We start from the raw sequence: 24,549 nt of genomic DNA on the forward strand, positions 1-24,549 counted from the left end.
TAAATAAACTTACTAATTTTGAAGATCTGTCAAATGAATGTATATTTATAAATGTAGAATTAGAAATATAATAAAAAAAAGACTCTTTATCAAGAATAAATCACCCAATATGCATAAATTCCAGAGTTTACTTATTGCCTAAAATTATCTTTGGCAATAGGATGAATAATCATCATCAGATTTCAGGCAATAAGCTTAATGCCTGAAAATTTCAGGCAATAACTTAATGCCTAGGCGTTAGCTTATTGCCGCCTAGGATTTAAGCTTAATGCCTAATTTTACTTATTGCCGCTAACATATACAAATATGAGAACATTACCCAACCTGACCATTTCGCATTTCGCGGGCAGTATGTGGACTAAGCACGCGGTCTCCGAATTTGGATATTATGGCTTATTCTGTGGAAAAAAGATTGTTTAAAGACAAATTAAGGAAGTACAAAACACTACATGTATACGTCATATCACAAATATTTCCGACTTTATATGGTTTAGGAGGAGTAACACTACATTATACATCTTACCATTTATATTATTCAATAATACATCTTGCCATATTATGCATGAGTAGATAATTCTATAGCTATTGTTGTGAAATATTTTTAAAACTGACTGTGAGTTCAATGGTGTATTTTGCAATGAATAGAAATAAGAAGATGTGGTATGAGAGCCAATGAGAAAACTCTCCATCCAAGTCATAGTTTGTAAGAGTAAACAATCATAGTTCAAAGCACGACCTTCAACACGTAGCCTTTGCCTAACCCAAATAGCAAGCTATAAAGAGCTTCAAAATGTTTTATCATATTTTCGCTACAGCCGCAAATTTCTCCAATTAGCTCCTGTATTAATTGATCTTAATCTCCCTCCGAAATGTTTGAAACGTTGATTTTGTTAAATCGCACTGTCTCATTTTTCCTATTAATTACACTCTCGCTAACGATAGACACATATTTGAGCCGGGTTTATAGTTTACAGAAACAGATCGGAATCAGTTATGACGTAGACAGTAATCATTCTAATCGTAATCATGTTCATTGACCATAACGACGATGAAAGCGCATCATATAATGACGTTTCGACATCATATAATGAAGTACATTTTGTAAACCAAACCACATCATATAAGATTACAAGCACATAATATAATGACACAACCACATCATATAAATATATTTCCACATAATACAAGTGTGGACACAGATGAGTGTGGATAGTATGTTTGAATGTTTGACAGTGTTTTATGATAAATGTAGTTCTATGATTTTCCTATATGTGTTATTAACTGTGTTGCACGATGACAACCAACCGGAGCATTAGGAGTATTGTTTATTTTATATGTAGTTTAGTTTTTATGTTCAAGACAGGCATGGAAGAGACACTAATTGCATTAGTTACCAAATGATTATGATAGAATATGTTCCACATCTTTGATTTTGGATACATTTTATAGCTAGGAGAGCAACACATAATAGGTTCAATTTTTCGTGATTTTTTTAAATTGGGAGATGATATCTGAGAACATGATATAAGGAGCCTGTAATTCAGTGGTTGTCGTTTGTTTATGCGTTACATATTCGTTTTTTCTTTATTTTTTGTACATAAATAAGCGTTATTTTTCTCCTTTGAATTGTTACACATTGTCATTTTGAGACCTTTTATAGCCGACTATGCTGCATTAGCTTTGCTCATTGTTGAAGGGTGTGTGGCGACCTGTAATTGTTAATTTCTATGTCATTTTGGTCTGTTGTGGAGAATTGTCTCATTGGCAATCATATCACATCTTTTTTTATATGTATTTGCTAACTATTTGTATGGTTCTATTTATATATACTGTCAGAGTGCCAATGAAAACGCAACACTTGGTTTTTCAAAAATAAAATTTATATTAGAAATCATGATCTTTCAAAATGAATTGTTCTTGAAAATTAACAATTCTAACAATAGATCGATATCAAACAAAAATGTTTCATTGTCATCTTTCGGGCGCAATAGATAAACGAAACATCCAATGACGAATCATCAAATCACAGTCCTAACAAAAAATGTTACAACCCTGTTGTGCAGCGCAATCTCGACAGCGCCGCGGAATTGATCATCCCGGACGTTTAATGTGATCTCGAGGATTGTTATTCCACTTGTCCCGCAAAGCAAACTCAAGCTGACTTTTTGATATTGGTGGTGGTTTTCATCGTCTAAACCATGTCAAATCTGATGCAAAATTTGCTCTATCGGACCTAAATCTGGCGAAACGCATGACTTTTGGCCAAGGCGGGTGCCAAACGTCTATGTAACCACCACTGACGATTTTTGGTCTACAGAATTCGATGTTTACGCCAGACGGCCATTAAGATGTCGGCTGTGGTGTTCTTTAACTGTTGAATTTCTGCGCAAATGGTGCTTTACTGAAATTGCTTCAGAGGATCTACCTTGACTACCATTGAACTCTCGTGACCTTTGGACATCCTTCAGAGTCGATATCGGATATGTTAAAGACCAAATGTATCGGTTTTGCTGAGCGTTTCTTGCTTTTTGAACCCCGGGATGTGGCTTATCATTAACTGATCCATTTTTGTTGAATTTGTGGATGATTTGGGTTATTGTAGAGGCTACAGTCTTCTCGAAATTGAATGCTGTGAAAGGCTTCATTGGATCATGCCGGAAACTGCATGTCGCTGGTTGTCAGAAAGTCCTGGCATTTACTCAGATGTTTATTGCAGTTTCCTTACAATAAGGGCGGGAAAATTCACGACATTAGCCAAGCTTTAAATGACAAAATCGTGAAAATGGTGCGTATATTGAAAAGCGGTGAACTCGGTTTATGTCCGTTCAAAATAACCCTTACTTCGCATTTGTTCCAAAAATCACCCAACTGTAAAGTTGTCGACAATTGTCTTTAAAGTCATTTTCAACCAACTTTACAAAGTTCTAATATAAAATAAATAAAAATTATCAGACTTTTTTGAAAAACAAAAGTGTTGCGTTTTCATTGGCACTCAGTATATCTTTGTGGTGGCTTGTCAGTATCATTAGTATAACACTTTAAAATGTTGAATTGATCGTCAGATTAGAAGAAATTTATTGGATTTTAGTAATGACAATGCCTAACATGATGCTTGGGCCTGATGAGCTAGAAAGTAAGCTTCTGTGCTGTTTTCTATCAATTCTTTGATAATATCTCCTTCAAAGCTGGTGAAAGCAAAACAAATTTGGTCAATGGACAAATAATGTTTGGTTCAAACAAAAAATAAAATGCTTTTATCTCCCTGTTACTTACATTGTACATAGAAATGATAATACATGGAGACATCCTTGTACATGAGAGTTGTCTGTAAAATCTTTACTTCACAAAGAATGAATTGCATAACAATGAACCGAGCTCAAAGCAAAGCACTTTAATAATACACTTAGACAGAGAGCTTAATCCAGTGATATACTTTGTACTACAGGTCCTTCGTGAACATCCATCAACCAGAACCATATCTCAATAACATGCCATTCTACATGGTTGGATCAGAAGTCCTGAAAAAGACATGATTTTTTTTTTTTATCGTATTTAAAGTATATATGCATAGGTTAAAACTTTCACAAATTTGAGGTATAATCATTCAGTGTCTGGCAACTATCAATCGCTTCATGCACAAACTGATATAGGTTGAGCATGAGTGCCCTCTGTTGGAAATAAAAACATACCTCCACCTAATTTTAGTAAACTGATGAAGAAACATTCAAAACTATAAAATGTTATCCAAGACTTGTCAGTGTCTATATATAGCTTTTCACCATCGCCACTGAATCAGTGATATATGTACACATAAATACATGTAAGACTAAAAGAGGCCCCCCCCCCCCGTCTGGAAAAATATGGTTGATTATTTAGAGGACCACTGGAGCATGATCAGAGTGGGCCCTCTCTCAGGCAGTCAGTGGGCCCGCACTTATGAAAATTTCTGGATTCGCCACTAGAAATATCCCTCTAACAGACTAGCATTTAAATCCCAGTTTTCTAATATGGTAGCTAGGTGGAACCTTAAACTAAAAAATTTGAAAAAAATATTTTAAATATATTTCAAATGCATGTATATGTGATAATATAAATTCTCCAGATTTCACTGTATTTTCCCTTTTGATGTTTTTCAACTACAGCCAGTTTGGTGTGGGTTGATGTTTGATTGTTGTACATGTACATGTTATGTAACGACATGAGATTTGTTTATATACATAATACTTATTTCCCTAAATTCAAATAAAATAGATGTGAGAAATTAAAGGAAACCATATGCAAATATTAAAAAAATAATTTGCATTTGTTCTGTTGATTGATAGTGGTACACATATGAAGAAATGGTGAAATCACTTATATATAGTTCTGATCAAAAGTTTCATGATAGACATGCATGGTAAATAAGTAGTAGGTTGTTTGAAGTTTGCAGCATATTCAACTTTGAAAATCTTTTTCAGGTCTACAATCCATATAAAAATCTGTATATATGTGGTATAATTTCCAATGAGACAGCTTTCCAGAGGTTAAAATAACAAAGTAATTATAGGCAACCATACAGCCTTAATAAGTGAGAAAAAAACAGTCTAGACATGTTAAGTAAGCAACAATTAATGTAATGGCCTGATTTGCAACTTATAAACAACAGGTTTGGAACCCTCCCCCCAAAAAAATCAAAGAGCAGATTGCTCTGACGGATACGATTGCCGTTGTTTCGTTGACACATGTACATGTATACATGTAGCTGGATAATATTATTTTCAAAACTAATTCAACTGCACATGTAAAATAGTTACAAAATAGCCAATCCCGGATAAAAGTGTATGAACAATGCGATTAGGCCTATTGTGTTTTATTTTTGTACTATCAATTCCAAGTTTACTTTCCACAGCAGTCACTGAGACTCAGAGTGAGAGAAGGTATTTCACTTCGTGTCTTATCACCTATTTTCCTACGTTAATTCTAGGAGGAACCCCATTCCTAACTCTTTAAATATTTAATTTCCTTTCGGTCAGTGATCATGACTCCTTTCCGTACACATTTATCGGTTTAAATTTCGATCATTTTTAATATAATACACTTTATTGACAGAACGAGCTAATACTCGACATATTGTTTTAATTCAGAATTCACGGAAGTTACTTCCAGAAGGGAGACAATTGGAAACAATAATATGGAAGACTCCATTTTGCCTGAAGGGGTGTTCTACGATGTGGACTATATTTATTTTCATTTAAATGATGCATATGATTTAAAATTATGCAACAATAATAACCTTCAATAGCAGACATACATATAAAAGATCCCACGAGTTTAAAATTAATTAATTGAGTGGGGAATCCAGAGCAACCATTCAATTGAAAACCCCTCAAAGTCAAGAAAACTATACGCATGCGCATAATTTCCAAAAAAAACCTGGAGCAAGAACGTATATTAAATGTTTATTAAACGACCTAGATAGTTCTCTATTTCTTTATGGAAGTACAATCTCAAATATCAGTTTCATAAAGGTAAAATATAAGAAAAACTCCACTTCAGTTCTTATATGACAGAAATAGATTTATCGGAATTCAGAGAACTCTCGCATTTTATCAAACTGGGAATTCCCTCTAACGTGTTTCTAAATTTAGAAAAACACTAAATATAAATACTGCGTAATTCTGATTTTCCGTGTTGTTAAAAACACGCATATAATTAAAATACTAATAACTCAAAATTTGAATCATCACCAAAAAGTATACAGATCTTTAGGATAATATAACAAAGACATGTGTAAAGTTTGAAGCAAAAATCATAATTTGTTTTCGAGATATGGCCGACATGGAAAAAAACCTCCCCCTTTTTTACAAAATACCCAACAATTCAAAAATGAAATTTTGAATCATCACCAAAAAGTACACAGATATTGAGATTAATATAAATAAGAAGTGTTTAAAGTTTTAAGTCATAATCAAGAATGGTTTTTGAGATACAGTGTGATAAAGACACCCCCCCCCCCCCCCTGTTTAGTTATAAAGTGCAGTAACTCAACAATTTTATTTTCACCAAAAACAGATCATTTGACCATCATAAGAAACAACTATATTAAATTTCATGGCATTTGGATAAGTCGTTCTCAAGTTATGGTGAGACATGTTTACGCCAGACAGCCGGACACCAGACATTTCTGTACCATAATATGTCCTGTCAAAATTTTGATGAGCGTATAAAAACAATCCATTGATGTACCTTTCCATTATGTTCATTATTATCTTGTGTTTAAATTTCACAGATTTCTATTTACTTATACTAAAGTAAATATGCGGAAACCAAGAAAAATGCTCATTTCGGCTTTTTTTTGTAGCCCCAAATTCCAAAACTATTGAGACTATAACCCCCAAGTTCTATCCCCACCTTCCTATGGTGGTATTCAACCTCCAAGTATAAAATTTTCAGAGATCCATTCACCAGAACTAAAGTTACTGCAGCAAACTAAATAAGTCTCAGTACGAAGACGCAGACAACATGATAGCATTATATACAACGCAAAGAAATTGTTCTGGTCATATAAAAAAATGTTAAGCGTCTTAATTTTCTTTCAGTCTTAGTACCGCCTACTTAACGTTTTTTTTGGTACAATTTTCAATAAGCACTGTTAAAGTGTGTGAATAACGTATAAATGTTAAGTTTAATAAAAGACACAAAAACTGTATTGCTATCAATTCTAAAATGAGTTTTGAGGGTGGTGTGAAGAAGCAAGCTTATTATAATTATATATGCCAATCTCTTATTATATTATTTATTGGCAACCCTTATTACCCTCGTGACACAAGTTCTATTTATTTTTCACTTTTAAGAGGAAAATAAATGACTTAGGGTTAGCGCTAAAATTAGGGTAGGTCATCAGGTAACGGTAAACAAACATATACTATTTTTTTGCCTAAGACTAGTCATTTTGCCACTGAGTTTTGAGGGCAGTGTGAAGAAGAAAGCTTATGCCAATCTCTTATTATATTATGCAAGTGTATTTCAAAAATTTTGAGGAAAATACAGCAAGATTAGAGTTAGTTTAGCATGGGCTTAGTTTATTTATAAACATAATGTAAACTTACCTAAATTTTCACTATTAACTACTGAACAGGATCCGGAACACTAACAATACTATGGTACGAAAATACTTCTAATCTGCAACACCTACTAAGAGACCAAGAAATAAAGAGAAATCAAAAAGTGAAATAAATAAGTTTGATTGCACCTTGAGTGAATAATTCTACATATTCCCAAGAATTCATTTTTTATTGAATCTTGGATTTCTAAATACCTAAATTGACTGGCTGATTAAACATACACATGTATCAATGAACTTTAATAGATCAGGTTTTCAATGATCTTTCACTATTTTGGTTTCCCTCTTACACCTCAATTGATATCAATAACCCCAAATAAGAGGCCCACAAACCATAAACTGAATACAATTTCATTAAATATCTGGGAATCCACCCCCTTTATAAGTAACGTACCACTCAGAAATATTAATCTTAAATTTATGTAACTGAAAAGTAAGCTCCATAAATAAAATTCAACAATGTGGCTAAAAATTGACCATAGATAGACAAACAATTCACTTACATTCGCATTTGAACTATGTTTTTGTTAGGCCACGGTTTTTTTATTTGTTGGTTTACGGATCCGCCGACCCGATTTTGCCGATTTTCAGAATAAAAATAAAATTGACGTTTCATGCTTTTTTATTCCCGCCGACCCTTTTAAATGCATTATCCCTGAAAAATAATTAAATTTTTCTTTATTATGAAATGAAATGCATTAATCATTAACAAAGTTGACTGTAACCCTTTCTGTTGTGAAAAATAATTTACGTTTCTAAAAATAGACAAATCAATTATAACTGACCTTGAAATGTCTTTTGCACAAATAATTTTGTGGAACGAAACCTGTGTTTAAAACCACTTACAAAATAAGTTCGTTTCCCTTATTTGTCATCAGTCCGTAAGATGCATCATCTCAGAGAAATAGACTTGTCCAAATGTGGACAGGTGGAATACATCAATAAAGTACTGAATATTAACAAATCATTTGAAATTTTCATGTTTCATAGATAACAAAAAATATCGATCATTGTGATAAAAACCGGATTGCATGACAACTGATTAACCCGATATTGTCGTTTTTCCAGTGGACGAGTCTATTACGTTTTTCGACACGTGTGTTGAAACTTATTTTTGTACGACGTTTTTATATTTTTTTCTTTATCAGTTTTTGTGCTTGAAGATCATTATTCACCAAGTTTTCTGGAATTGATTGACAGCTACGCGAATCTGTTTTTCTTGTTTGTGAAATGACGATTTAATTTCGTCTTTGTCCGTGCAACCCCCCTTTTTTACAGGAAATTATTAAACGATGTCATGCGATGTTCATGATCACTGATCAATAATATTTCAACGAACTTAATGTTAAGAAATGATGACAAAACAGCATATAAGACCAACATTTTGTTAGTAAGGTGAAATATTTATTTTATTTTGCGTATTTTTTCTGTTTTGAAAGATATTTTTTTTCTTTTTTTTTCCGACCGACCGACCCGACTTTTTTATGCGAAAAATCCGTAAACCAACAAATTAAAAAACCGTGGCCTTAATACAAATTAAAAGTAAACGTCATTCAGACAGCTAAGCTAATTTGAGGCGCATTGCAATTCAAATTACAATTGATGGTAGGATGTAAACCTTTTCAAATGTGAATTAAACTAATTCAAATTAGTTAATGTCAATCCAATTCAAATTAGGTGTGAACTCTGTATTATTATCAGGTAGTTTTAAAACTGAAAGATACTTTTAAGGGAAGGGAAAGAAACGGTTGAAACCATGTGTGTTACAAACACTGTTTATTCAAGTCAGAATCCTGGATCTCAAAAGCACTTTCGTAATGTCAAATGAAAACATGAATATGATAGTAATATACAAAACTATTTATTACTAAGTAAACGACATTTATTTTAGTGAAAAATCTGCATTCCAGGTGTAAATTGAGGCAAATAATATCATTGAGTGCATTTTCTTGTCAAGTGACCAGCAGACATTGAAATCTACCTTTTGAATGAAAGGAGAACTCATAAGTTGAAAATGAATGATGTAAATCTAGATTCTAATAATAGCAAAAGGGAGCTCACATTCACAACAGTTAAAGCATTGCTGAGTTAGTGAACAGAGCATTTTTCTCATTAACTTAAATCCACCTATTGGAATGGATAAAACCCGAATTTTAAGACATAAGTTATAAAATATCTGATAAAAAGCAGTACTAAGTGTGCATGTTACGCTAGAAACATATTCAAAGAATACAGTTTTATAACTTCTTAATGTCATATCCAATATTTATCAAAACCTAAAGGGGAGATACATGTGTACATGCACCTTACTTCCTATTTTTTTCCGTGGATGTCAATACACCTAATCGCTATTTATTCCATACCGGATAAGTTCTAACATTACACAACTTTTTCATCCAGTTGAAGCTATCTGGGGGCCGTTGAAACAATTCACCATGCACAATACTTTTTAATGAAAACCCTTTTAACTTACCGTAAATACTTAAAACAAAATAATTTTTACTTCAATTTAATTTCGAAAAAAGTGGATCATACTATCTTAAAGTTTCTTGATAATCGCTTTCTAAAGTTTTTCCTCCCTCAGCTCTCTACTGAAAAACCTCTATTTTCAGCCGCATGACCCAAACAGGAAGTTTTACATGTGACTGGTTTTGCCAGATTGGACTAAATAGCAATAAGGTGTATTTTCTGGGATTGTTGAAAACTTGCATATTCATCACTATCTGATTTTATGGGTATAACAATCCAGACAGACAAATAGCAATAAGGTGTTTAGGAAAACATGACCTAAAGCCTCCTTCATATAAGTCAAAAACTTGGGAACTCATACTGAATGGTCAAATGTGTTCAATATGAAAATTGCAGTTAAGATGGTAAAATCACAAATCAGCCGTTAACGAAATGGACTGAAAGTATGACTTTTGCGCAAATTTAAAAGGGAAACAGAGGCGGATTTAGAGGGGGGCCCGCCCCCCCCCCCCCTTTTTGGGAAAAATTTGGTTGCTTATATAAGGAATCACTGAAGCGTGACTGGAGCGGGCCCCCTCTTAGGTCAGTCAGTGGGCCCCAACATATGAAAATTCCTGGATCCGTCACTGGGAAATGACGGGGAAGGGGCAAATTAACATTCAAGCAGAGCAAATGCTGTTTAAATTAGTATGCGGGTTTTAAATATAGAGTGAAAGTGGAGTCATCTTTTTAAACTTAAGTTAAATATAACTTATGTAGACTTACCTTCTAATTCAATAAAAAAAAACACACACACGACTCAGAACTATGTCTAATTCACTTGGACTACTAATATGCAAACCTAAAAACAAAAAGAAATATATCATAAAATAGTGATTGAAAAATTCACAACACTTTGAAAGGATAATCCAGACACGTGTTACACGGGGAGCATGTTTGTTTACAAATAATAATGTCACGTGATCGCACACTGACCTCGCATGTTGCATCGCCCTTACAATTCACCAATACATAACCATTTTCATGCAAACATGCAACGTGAATGTGATTGGTTATCAAATAATACAAAAATAATGCGTGAACCGTTGAAGAAAAAATTATTTCATAGATGGATTTTCACTTTCGACACGAATAGGTCGAGTTGACATTCCTGTCATCGGAGATAGTATTGAGATAAATGGGATAAAACGGACCGTCAAAAGGGTCTAGAGAAGCACATCAGTAGAACCTTAACATGAATAAGTAATACTTACAAAAAATTCTCTAATTGGTAAACTATATGACTAAAATTTCACGAAAATAACAATAAATAATTTTGTTCTTCGTGATGAAACTGCTTAAATTGGCGCGAAAAAATATTCTTACTCCTACTGCTTCACGTAAAAAAAAATGTATAGAATTGAATTCGACTACAGTTCAGCATAAAAAAACGTGAATATGCAAAAGTCTGATAATATGTTAATGAAAAAGTGTGTATAAATTTTCGTAAACGAAGTTACCTGTATACTTCACCAAGAACTACATTTGAGCGCAAAGATCGTATGTGTGATTCGGCTTATGTAACAATCGTCAATCGGAACTACTCGGCTATTCACTTCGTGCAACCAGAAAGGCCGAGTAGTTCCGATTGGTAACAAAGTACAACATGATTAATGGAATTTTTTGCGTTGCTATTAAATCATTGAAACCACGTGATTGAGGCCATCTATTTTTATTGCGGGTTCCACATATCTAAATCGGAATTATAGAAAAAATGGAATTTTGTGAGCAGAATCAAAACAGAAATGATGAACACTGCAACATTTCCATCAAAATAAAAATAGGATGGAGGATCTGTGTATTCACATTATTTGTAAAACTCTCCTTCTTCCTGTGAAGCGTGTGCTTTACATCGAGGCTTATTATGCTAAGCATCGACGCCACAGTACTTCAACCAATCAGACAATGTTTATTTGGGGCATTCTATCTAATTTTACTCAGATTTTGGAATATTTTAATCGAAATTATAGAAAAATGGAACATTGTTAGTACATATAAAATAGAAAAAGATGAATACTTTTAGCTGGAGATAATTTGGATGGGGGTTCTGTGTATTCACATTATTTGCACAACTCTCCTTACTGATGCCATATTTTGGAATTTCCGTGACCTAAATGGTTCGCGAAAATTAATATTTTTATATATAGTATAGTAATAATGGTAACTGCACATCATATCATGATATGTACATAATTTTATTATGATATAAGTATAATTGCACATGATATAAGTATATTTGCACATCATATAAGGATCTTTGCACATAATATAAGTACATTTGCACATGATATAAGAATGTTTGCACATGATATAAGAATGTTTGCACATGATATAAGTATATTTGCACATCATATAAGGATCTTTGCACATAATACAAGTACATTTGCACATCATATAAGAATGTTTGCACATGATATAAGAATGTTTGCACATGATAAGTACATACGCACATCATATAAGCACATTTACACATTATATAAGTTTATATGCACATCATATAAGTATATATGCACATCATATAAGTATGTTTGCACATCATATAAGGATGTTTGCACATCATATAAGGATGTTTGCACATCATATAAAGGTCTTTGCACATCATATAATGACAAGTGCACATCATATAAAGGTTAATGTACATCATATAATGATAATGGTCATAACAAGACAGTGTTGGCGTTCCATATCCTATTGTAATGGCTGTCGTCATGACAAGGCAAAATGGCTGCTATGCAAATTAGCAAAGTACACAAACGTTTGCCATATAATAAGTTTGGTGGATTGATGCTTCAATAAACAGTCGCTTTATAAATGTTAATAATTATACAGTCCTACTATGAAACTTGTTTTTGTATTCATCTGAATCAAAACTCCTTTTAAACCTAAGGAAAATCATCGTGCAAAACTGTAATTCCGTTTTTTTTAGATACATGGTCAGCCTGTTCATTCAATAATAAACAAGAATGTGTCCATAGTACACGGATGCCCCACTCGCACTATCATTTTCTGTGTTTAGTGGACCGTGAAATTGGGGTTAAAACTCTAATTTGGCATTCAAATAAGAGAGATCATATCACAGGGAACATGTATACTAAGTTTCAAGGTGATTGGACTTCAACTTCATCAAAAACTACCTTGACCAAAAAATTTAACCCGAAATTTGCACTATCATTTTCTATGTTCAGTGAACCATGAAATTGGGGTCAAAACACTTATTTAGCATTGAAACTTAAAATATCATATCATAGGGCACATGTGTACTGAGTTCAAAGTTGATTGGACTTCAACTTCATCAAAAACTACCTTGACCAAAAACTTTAACCTGAAGCGGGACGAACGGACGGAAGGACAGACAGACGGAAGGACGAACGAACGGACGCACAGACCAGAAAACATACTGTCCCTCTACTATCGTAGGTGGGGCATAAAAATTTAATGATCGCTTACATCCAATTAATCATAGCGAGCTTGAGATTAACTTTATTACCAAAACTTGAAGATATGCGTCAAGATCTTTTCTTCAATATGCATATTGACACAGATGGACGACTTCGAACTAGAATCTATGACATTCGTGATGATTTTTACTTTTCAATTGCCAATTTCAAATTTTTCAGTAGTAACAAAACACAGATCCATCGTAGTGGGTTTAGATTAAACTGACAATTACGCCCGTACTGTTTTTTTTCCAAATACACTTGAATATGTTTCCTTGTGTACTTAAAACCTTACATTTATATGAACCTTGCATAACATAGCAGGACGCTTTACCTATCGATGTTTTTGTATAATAATCTTTGAAATTGGGTGTCATATTTTGACAACATTCCTGCAAAACAAATTTGACACCATTGTTCAATAAAATGGTATTTCTCACTTTCCGACTTTTTGTCCCGTGTCACATGCATTTGTTATACTTCATATGTAGAACACCCATTGAAGACCCATTGATGTCTGCTCTATGGTCGGGTTGCTGTCGCTTTTATTTAGTCTATGATAACTAACCTTGTGCTGTTCCATCTGACTTTGTAATATATTAATCCAATAATCACCATTATAACGAGAAGCAATCCGCCGATAGAAGCAGCTATCACCACAATTGATTCATTATTGTCTTAAAAAAAAACGAACATGTTTTTGAAAAATTTGCAATTTTAGATAAAGCAGTCAGGCCCTTTTTATATCTTCAGTGCACATGTTATAAACGCACACATAACATCATGTTCATTTACAATTGAAGAAGTTTTATATGCATTTAAATTTCAATTAAAACCACCTTAATGAATACGTTTACTGAAAGTATCAAGTTCGATATTTCCATCGATCTCTAACGGTCTGCCATATTGATAATTTGCCGTCACATAAACGGTTTTTTAAAGTTTTAAAAAAATAACATATAAGTCACAATGAAAACAGTATCATTTCATTCAAAGACACTTGCCAATAAGCTTATATTTGCTACGTATCAGGTACACTGTTGATACATTATCCAACCGTTAGTGTTGTTTTGGAGGTATTATTAAATGCATGAGATTATTTTTTATCATTAAAGAAATTCAAATTCATATAAGCAAAAACTAGCTCAACTTTTTATTTGATTACAATTTCAACGCTTCTAGATGTTTGGTATAGATAAAAAAAAAATGTTTTGTTTATTTATAGGGAAACAGAATTTGGAATACTTAAGATAATGTATATGAACTAATTTCTAAAACACGTGTAACTGATATTGGCTTTATTCGTTAACATGTCAAAATTATGTTGCTTTCATATTAGTTCTTGCATAATTTTGAAATTGGTAATCATTATCTAATAAATCTATTTCGATCGATGATGAGAGAGTTGATCTTAGAAATTGAGGGGGAAAAGAGCACTTTTCTAATTTTTTTCACTATGAACTGAAGATTTTTTGTTTTAAAAATGCATTCTCAAACGAATATCTAAAAATAAATATTTACTTTTATGTTGCCGATAAATAAATAAAAACCACAAACAAATATAAAAAAAACTAGAACAATTCTCATATTGTTACAGTTTATTGTACTGAGGCTTGTTTTGTTTGAATATTTCATTAGAGTATATTTTATTTGACCCTTTCTTTGTTCTCTTAACTTTGGAAAAAAAAATATCATACTTGTGTATTACGATTTTTTGTGAAAATGAAGAAATAAATAATTATCATATATAATTTGAACTACTCAAATAAGTGACAATTTTTAATTCTGTTTAAGAATTGATACTGATATTAATTTTTTTTTGGTTAAAAACCAATATGGTATACATGTATTAAGTGTATACGTATGTTTCAAATCTTGCTAAATCGGTTTAATATGTTCATTATTTAAGGTGACTTCCATTTTATTTTTTATTTTCTATCTTTCTTTTATCTATTTTCTTTTTTCTTTTTCACGAAGTTTTTTGTTGTTGTTGTAGAAAGTATTTATGAGACTAGTTTTGTATTTATGTAGTTCATCTATACATTTTCAATGCGGTCAAGTTTGTATGTTAAAATATTTCTTATTGTATCATGTTTTCTAAAATCCTATTTAAAAATTGCAAACCTATTGATTATATATTGCTATATCATTACCATCGGCGCGGGACGTTTGCAGTTTTTCATAGGACATTTGCCTTTTTTTACATAGGACATTTGCGCTTTTGCAGTATTTGGTTTTTACCATAAAAATTTCTTCAACATAACACAAGCATTCTAAATTGGTTATACATGTAAAATGATTATACCGTTTTCCCTATCGTTCACTTGAAGAAAAATTTTCGGATTTGGGCTCTGTACGGGATAGCCTTCAGAAAGAGTGCACATTTTCTCTTGACTTAGACAAATTAGGTTGAAATCTTCTTACTCTGTACATAGCCTTTGATACAGACTGTAAATCTTTAGGATGCAAAGATTGCTCACCCACATCTTTCAATCCAGCACGAATGATTGTTATGGTCTTTGTGTGAGGTCATCAGAAGCCTTTCGTTTGGCTTAAACTCTTAGCTAATGGCGCTTAATTTTTCTGTCATCACGTTTGTGAGTGCTTATGGTCATTTTTCTGACTCACAATATTAATAGTCACATTATCTGTTTTAATTCTAGCATTACAATTTTCCACGGTACATCTCCATGCAAGGTCTTTACTTTAGAGGGTTTGATCAAAGTGATATAAAAATCCATCATGACATATACATTTTTTCCTTTACTAGTCTCTATAACTAACTTATGACAAACAAAAGGTGAATTTATTTCCGTAATGATTACTTTAATATAAAGCGCAAATGTCCATAATATTTGAAGTTCAAATGTCCTGCCGTTTTATAGGTAAAAAAGCGCAAACTATAATATGTGAAATTCAAATAGAATATGAATGCGCCTTATAACTAGTTTATGTGTTTGCACTTGCAATATAAAGCGAAGTAAATCTTTTATTTCAAACCATTCATTCAACGGTTACATGCATCGATTGATTGCAATCATAATGCCCGCGTCACACTGTCCCGATTTTTACGCCGATGGCAACACGATTATGGAAATTTTCAAAATCGGGACTGATCGTATCCAGATCGGACTATTCGTAGTGCCATCTTTAACCATCGTAGAACCATCGGCCACTTTTTCTAGCCTTCGGGGACAACTTCGGGAAGGGTTCTAAATTTTTTAACATGTTAAAAAAAACCCGAAGGTGCGTCCGATGTTGAGGGTTCGTATTGAGTTCGTATCACCATCCTCACCATCGTAATGCCACCGGGAATGCATCTTTGAACATCGTATTGCATTCGTGTTTCCATCGTTTCCATCGGGCAGTTTTGACATTACGATGTCTACACGAATGAATCACGAAGCTACCCGAAGGTCTTACGATGGCAACACGACTTCGTGAAGACCTCGTAATCCCGTCGTGATGCCATCGAATAAAAGTACGAAGGTGACAAGATGGAACTACGACGGCAATCAATCCAGCTAAATGTAAGTTAATTTTCGCGCTTAAATACATTTAAAGTGCCATGCGCGATATGCACTGGTCAGTCTAATACGACAGTTAAGAAAGACGTTCACAAAACATGGAGCTCATATCATATGATTCTATGAGAACAAGAAAGGCGACAGCACTGTTTCTATTAATTCAAATGGAACAAGAAGAGCAGGTATTACAGGCTCAGGATTTACTTTTACAAATAAAATATTATTTTTTGTCAATTTTTCATATCAAATAACATACTGAAAATCATAAACGCGCCTCGTATACCAACACTGCAGGTACACGTATATAGGGAAACCAACTTTTTCTTCATTATTCTGATTTTTTATGTATCGTCTGAGTTGTTGTCACACGAATGTTTACTCCATAAACATTTTGTTTTCTATATGTCATATGTTGCCGTATTTGTTGCTGTCCCCACATCCTTCCTTTAGTCTATATTATTATGATATTCTCCTGGAAAGAGCTCTTTTTGAATAAAAGGGATCAACGAACCCATTACCGTACCTTTAAGATAGATCAGTAAACATGGGCATAATTATGGGTGATTATTCAGACTAGTGCAAACATTTAACAGTTCAAACAAGGCAATGCCGAGCGTGGCATCCCCTCGTATGTAACATATTGGGGACAAATATGGACACTATGTTTGTATATGACACATGCAGAAAATGGTGAATACGCATATTTGATACATAAACTATTTTTTTAGAAATCAACCAAATTAGTCAGTAACTGGAAATAACAACGGTCTTCCGTCTTATGATTAAACCAAAAATTAAATGTACAATATAATGTATATTCAATATTGATCAAACAATTTAAAACGCGTGATGCCTTCGGCATATAATTTAAATGCATCGTAAGCTGTACACGACGTCTTTTAGACATCGTATGGCCATCGCGCCATCATCGTAAACCATCGTGTAGCCTTCGTGATCCATCTTGTAGGCTTCGGTTGAGATATGAAGCTTAGATACCGTCTTCGGTTAACCTTCGTATGTCCATCTTTTGCTATCGTATATACTTTCGGCACCCTCGTATAGACTTCGTTATTCATCGTACTTGCTTCGGTCACTTTTGGGTATTTTAACGAGATCGGGACCAACTTCGTACGAACTTACAATTTTCGCATTCGGGTGTCCATCGTATATAAAAATCGGGACAGTGTGACACGGGCATAATAGAATACACAAAATATGAATATGTAAATTATCCACGTGAAATAAATACCAAGCTGTAAATAAAAATCCTTCAAATACTTTTGATAATAATTCATAAAACATACGTTGACATTAATGGCATATATGCATTATTTTCCAAATTCCATAAAAGCTTTCATTTCATTCTTCAGTTGGTACGGTAGGCAATTGGGAAACCTCTAAAAGATTTATTTCCCTTGAAATTGCACAGACACAAAAAGCGAACTATAAAGCACATTCAAATTTATCTAATGTTCACCTGTTATATTGATATTGTGGTGCTGAACACCAATATATAGTACTGAACCAGTCCATGTTTTACATGTTCCTTATCATGTATCCGTGACGTAGTACACAGAACACACGATTCCGAACTCTTCACCTTACCACATGTATTGACATATTGCTTATTTCCATTATTACTGTATATTATGTATTATTGTTGTATCACCTGAATAAACCCTGGTGAGTTTCATATATATTGTTTTATATTATTAATTATATGCTCGGATCACAACATTGGCGTCGTCGACATCTCGAATCTGTTGATTTTGAAACTACCGCTCTGCACGGTACGTTTCACACCATTTGCTTTCATTTATTGCAAATTATAGCAAGGCTATATTTTAAATTAAAACCTCCATCAATTTTGAAAAGTTTTAGTACCTTTTTAGTCAATACTACACATTATATTCACTGTTGAAATTTAATGCTTGGATAGTTTCTCGTTTTAGTGAGTCGCCATTTTGAATAGCCATTTATAGCTGTATCTTGTCCAAATTGAGCAGGACGGAAGTTGGATTTCTGCGCATGCTCTGACAGAACTACAGTACAGGCATCGTGGTTTACTACAAACACCGTTCGTGCACAACTACAGTACAGGCAAGGTGGTTGATGACAAACACCCTTTCGTGCACAACTACAGTACAGGCATCGTGGTTGATAACAAACACCGTTTCGTGCACAAATACAGTACATGCATCGTGGTTGATGACAAGCACCGTTTCGTGCACAAATAAAGTACAAGCATAGACAACATACTCACGAAACAGTTTACTAGTAGTTTGAAATAACAATCATAACAAACCATTCAATTTAACCGAATTTTTAGAATGTCAAAACTTATCATACTTATGGATGCCACCTTGGATCAACTTCAATCAGTTGAGGGTATAGACAATGAAATGGCCATACAGATACTTGAGGTTAGAGATGCCTCACATTTCATAGACTTTAATACAGTGTCCGGCATTACTGGTGTGCCAAAATCAACTTTAAAGAAATATTTTATTGAACCTGGCATGTTATTCTTTTATCAGAAAATACATAATGATCTAGTGAGTTTCAGACAGGAAATCAAACAGGACTTGTCCATCATAACTTCAGGACTACAGTCCATTATAACTTCAGGATTACAAGAGGAAGATAAGACAATGGCTGAAGTTGACAAAACGGAAGAGACTACTGGAACATCAGGTATCCGCTTAACTGAAATGGAGACAAGCCAGTTAATAAAGTCAACCACCCAGTTCCAAAATCACATACCATTATTGCAGGACGAACATCGTGAAGTTCCAGAAAAGCTAGATACTTTGATAAAACATAAAAACCAGCAGGTTGAGGAACAATTTGGAACTCAACCTAAGTGTCTTAGTACTTCAGCTAGTTCAACACCATATCAGGACTTTAGCGTGGTGTCACCTATCAGTAAATCTACTTCATACTTTATGAACAAAGACATCATGGGAAACCCTTGTGCTTCAGCAGAAACCACTCTCAAGATTGATACTGCACCAAGAGTAGTTAAACAAAAACATGAGAAACCCAACACTGAAGTTTCTGTTGAACAGGGGCCCTTGGCTCCGCCTATGGATACTCCTTACACTGGGCAAGCTCAGTCGGACACAACATTCACCATTCAAACCCAGTTTGATATGTCTACAATTGGACAGGGGCCTTTGGCTCCGCCAGTATATTTATATAATGCAGATCATTACATAACCAGAACCCATGAAACAAAACTAAATTACCTTGTCTTACCGGGTTATCCTGGTCTGGGGACAATGGTCCCGTCTTCAGAGTATTACCCTATCTCAGTTGAAGACTGCCCTGCACCCAAATTGTCACCAAATTGGTCTTGCAGTAACCTGCTTCCGAGAGTCCAGCACATTGTTGGATCAGCTGTATCGACAGCTCCAGCTTTCTACTCGGGATCAATTAAGAACACTCCAAATATAACTGCAATATCATTACAGTTGACGACTCCAATTGTAATGTCTTCCCATGTCCAGTCTGTGGACAACACTTATGTTAAGACCAACTGTGAACTTACACCTGACAGACACAAGTGGAGAGAACGAAAATGCTGCCACAGGGAATCCTCCTCTGCTTCAAGTGAGGACTCTTATGACCGACAACCATCCCAATTGAAACAGTCCTATGCCAGGGGAGGAAATATGAGTCCTCAACCGCTGAAGGTGCCAATCTTCACTATTTCTTTCAATATATCTTGGGAATATTTCCTGCAGGAACGTCAGAAGGAGGTATCCAGAAGAATAGTAGAGGCAAATCACAGCGCTATAAGTGGAGCATTAAAATGGACCAAGTCTTCATTACCTACCGAGAAAGCCAGTTATGGAGCCAGTATGACTTACGATAGCAGTTCTCAATCATATTTCAAACGACAAGTAAAAATGTCATATATCAACGACTCAGATCATTGTCCACAGAGGCCCACGGCCTCACTGAACAGTCAGACATTTGAAAAGGTACAATCAGATATAAAAGACTGTATATCTGTAGTTAATCAGTTATTAAAAGATGAAAATAGTAAACGACAATTACCTCCTGCGGTGCACCGAGAATATTACAACTCCCCCTCAATGCGCCCTCACAAAATTTATGTCAGATCACCAACTCCATCACGGTCACAATTGAAATTCAGGAGTCCTCAGAATTCACTCTCCCCCTCACAACAAAGTAGTTCAAGTTCTAGTAATAAACAAGACTATACTTTTCAGAGGACCTCGATTTCACAAAAAGACCAATCTTTAAACAGGTCAGGGTCAGGCCACTAGCTCACGCCTGACCAAAGAGGAAGAGAGCCATAATGAGCTTATTGTTAAAACTGTTGGTAGAAGTTTAGATGTACATGTAGCTGTAAATTCCATACAAATCAGGGCTACCATTGACACTGCTGTTTTAAAAGGAACTGGACTTCAACTACTTACGGATATCCTTGCCAATTCAGGGCAATTCACCATTCGTGTCATATATTTGATCGGTACAATCAACCTTGGCCTGCATGGTCTGATTGTATGCAGTGCAATGGTAGACTTGGTTCGCTATGTTCTAAATTCATTTATGTTCAAAACAATGAAAAGGAAATCCTTGCCTGAGGACGATTATGATACTCTCCTCATACAGAACCACCTACCTGTCTTAATATCACACGCCATGGAAATTACACCACAATATACTGTAAACATTGTCAATAATACTGCTAGTGAAATCTCGCCTATAGCAACAGACCTTTTTAATAAGGTGGTCAGTGATGAAAGTAGGTACGTGGACATAACAGATGGAACATCAGATAACCATAAGGTCCGTCGCGAGGGAGTCTCCCAACAGAGATCTGCAGGGGCCCAAGGTCCCGCAGCATCTTTTGTCACTGCATATAGTTTAGCAGCAATTGACAGGAAATTGATAAGTTCTTATTGGAGCTTACCACATCAGTGTTTTGTATGTGGATTAGTGACACAGGCCAAAATGGGTTGCCACGTCTTAAAGACAACTTTGTCATGTTATTTTGAACCACAGACGACCTGCTGGAGCTGTGAAGTTCCGACATGCAATTGAACATAGAGAAGAACGTTCCGTATTTGACGAAGACTTCTTTGCTGCCAGCTTATGCTGGGTTCACGTCATCAAATTTTCACAATGCTATTAGAATATTCCACTCTTGAAGATCTCTTGGATTACATTTTACAGAGAGAACTTTACACTTTCAATACTTACCAATTGTAACCTCAAGAATTTCCGTTCGTACGCTATCACGCAAACTACCCGTGGAACCTACCAGTGATTGCCATTGCCTTGAGTTGTTTTATGAATATTCCGTTTTCTGTGTTAATGTTAACAGTTAATGACAGTGTATAACATATCTTTTAGATTCCAAACCAAGGATTTATACCAATATAATAGTTTCCGGCGTCTTACTCGTCATCTTGTTATTTCGTTTATTAAATTGCGTAACTTTGTCGAACTATATAATATACCGTATTAGATTATGTTTCCAGAGAGGAAGAGACATTTTATTCTTATGACCGTTTGTTTTGCATATTCCATGTACTTTGAAACATTGATAGCGTCTATTAAAAGGAATATAGAACGTTTAAAATGTGTACTTTTAAGTATGAACTTTTATACAACATTGAAACCTGATGTGTTATAGGAGACCTTGTTTATTCAGACATTTCTATATGGATTAATTTTGACAGACAATGCTTTCCTTCTATTTATTATAAATACCCCTGGTCTGGTTCTACTGAGATAGGGTGAGTGTGGTGCTGAACACCAATATATAGTACTGAACCAGTCCATGTTTTACATGTTCCTTATCATGTATCCGTGACGTAGTACACAGAACACACGATTCCGAATCTCTTCACCTTACCACATGTATTGACATATTGCTTATTTCCATTATTACTGTATTTTATGTATTATTGTTGTATCACCTGAATAAACCCTGGTGAGTTTCATATATATTGTTTTATATTATTAATTATATGCTCGGATCACAACAATATTACTGTATAGAATTAATCAGTTGGCATTTTCGGGGTATGCTATTAGAAAAGATGATAGAATAAGAGCTATTTTAAGATAAAAAAAAATTACCTCATTGAAAATGTATTTATAACGAATAATAATAAAACCCTGATACGGCAGCTGTAGTAAAATAATTACATACATGTAACTCGTGTGCCTGTCAATTGTAAGTCTAAAATACTGACCCAATCTAAGTGCATATCTAAGTATTCATTTAAACTTGTGTCATATCGATGATCAACAAACTTTACTGATAAAAAAAACCAGTATCAAGTCTTTGATGGAGAGAAGTCTCATTGGCGCTCTACCACTTCTTCTTATTTCTAGTCACACTCTTCAATAGAAATAGATATTGTCACTTATTTTAGTAGTTCAAATTCATTATTTCTACCATTCTGTTTTTTGTTTTAACTTTTAGCAAAAATCGTCTCACACACGTTTTTATAAATTTTACCAATATTTTTTCAGTTTACTTCTTCCGAAAGTGCAATCGATGAGTCGCATGTAGATGAGATAATTGTCTGGTAAACTAAATAAAAATTAAGTTGTATTCATAAATGTTTTATCTGTAAGCATATGTCTTACCGTTCTTAGCAGAAGAAATAACAGTTGGGCTGCAAAGATCCTGTTAATTAAAAACAATATATATTTTTTAGAATTCTGTTGATATTACTATATTAATTCTGAGTATTCATGTGAAGAGATGTGTTATGAAATTTTGATTGAAAATCACTTAATATAAAACATGTATATGCAACAAAACAAATACAATTTTTAAGATCTGGGCGTCACTGGTGAGTCTTGTGTGGACAAGGCGCGTTTTTGGCGTATTGAATTTTAAACCTGATGCTTTTTGTTATCCATTAATCATGTGTTTCTTTGTCTAATACGTTCTCCTATTTATTTGTATTGTAGTCCTGTAATATTATATTGTCATTTCAATTTTATATTTAACATTGCCATGAAAGTGCGAGGTTTGGCATGCCACAAAACCAGGTTCAACCCACCACTTTTTCCTTTAAAAATGTCCTGTACCATGTCAGAAATATGGCCATTGTTTTATTATAGTTCGTTTCTGTGTGTTACATCTTAACGTTACGTCGTTTGTTTTCTCTTATTTTTGAGTGTAAATTCACATTGCGATAAGCCGTGTCACGGTACTTGTCTATCCCAAATTCATGTATTTGGTTTTGATGTTATATTTGTTATTTTCGTGGGATTTTGTCTGATGCTTGGTCCGTTTCTGTGTGTTACATTGTAGTGTTGTGTCGTTGTTCTCCTCATATGTTTGGTGCGTTTCCCTCAGTTCTAGTTTGTTACCCCGATTTTGTTTTTTGTCCATGGATTTATGAGTTTGAACAGCGGTATACTACTGTTGCCTTTATTCAAGAGGTACATAATATGTCTCTTTAAGACTTCAACAAAACGCATTTGACAATTATAGGTTCGAACGTTGTTTTCAATTTGGACTTAGGCCGTGTTCACATTGATCTAAACTCGGTGTTATGTTAGTGTAATTCACACGTACACTTAAGACGATTACGTTCCCATTGATAACATTCAATGTTTACATGTAGTTTCAATCATGTTTTGTCTACATGCAGTCGATAGTCACTGCAGGCCTTGTGTAGGTTAAGTGTACATATAAATAGGCATTAAGAACTTAAATTTAACCAAGTATATTTAAGGAAGGAACGATTTATGAATAATTTTGATATTTATAACAATTATTAATAAAGTTCTTTACAGAAATATTTTTCTAAACTTGATATATTTATTTGTTATAAAAAACACTTTAGGTAGCTTTACTAACCCCTTATCAAGACTCAAAGCATCATCAATGCCGAACATATAATTAATTTGAAAAGGTATTCCCGAATCGACTGGACATACACGAAAATATTTGCCACTGGTCTTTACTCAA

General features: G+C 34.1%; 1 protein-coding gene across 1 annotated transcript in view; it reads right to left on the reverse strand.

Moving 5' to 3' along the window:
• LOC139522914 (von Willebrand factor D and EGF domain-containing protein-like) overlaps positions 1-24,549 on the reverse strand; it is a 102,680-nt gene that overhangs the window by 19,394 nt on the left and 58,737 nt on the right. Inside the window, exons 20-21 of the mRNA XM_071316549.1 lie at positions 23,211-23,250; positions 13,616-13,724 (exon numbers count right to left, since the gene is read on the reverse strand). Coding sequence (XP_071172650.1) covers positions 13,616-13,724; positions 23,211-23,250 — 149 coding nt within the window. The remainder of the gene's footprint in view (positions 1-13,615; positions 13,725-23,210; positions 23,251-24,549) is intronic.

Source organism: Mytilus edulis, chromosome 1 (genome assembly GCF_963676685.1).
Source record: "Mytilus edulis chromosome 1, xbMytEdul2.2, whole genome shotgun sequence".
NCBI lineage: Eukaryota > Metazoa > Mollusca > Bivalvia > Mytilida > Mytilidae > Mytilus > Mytilus edulis.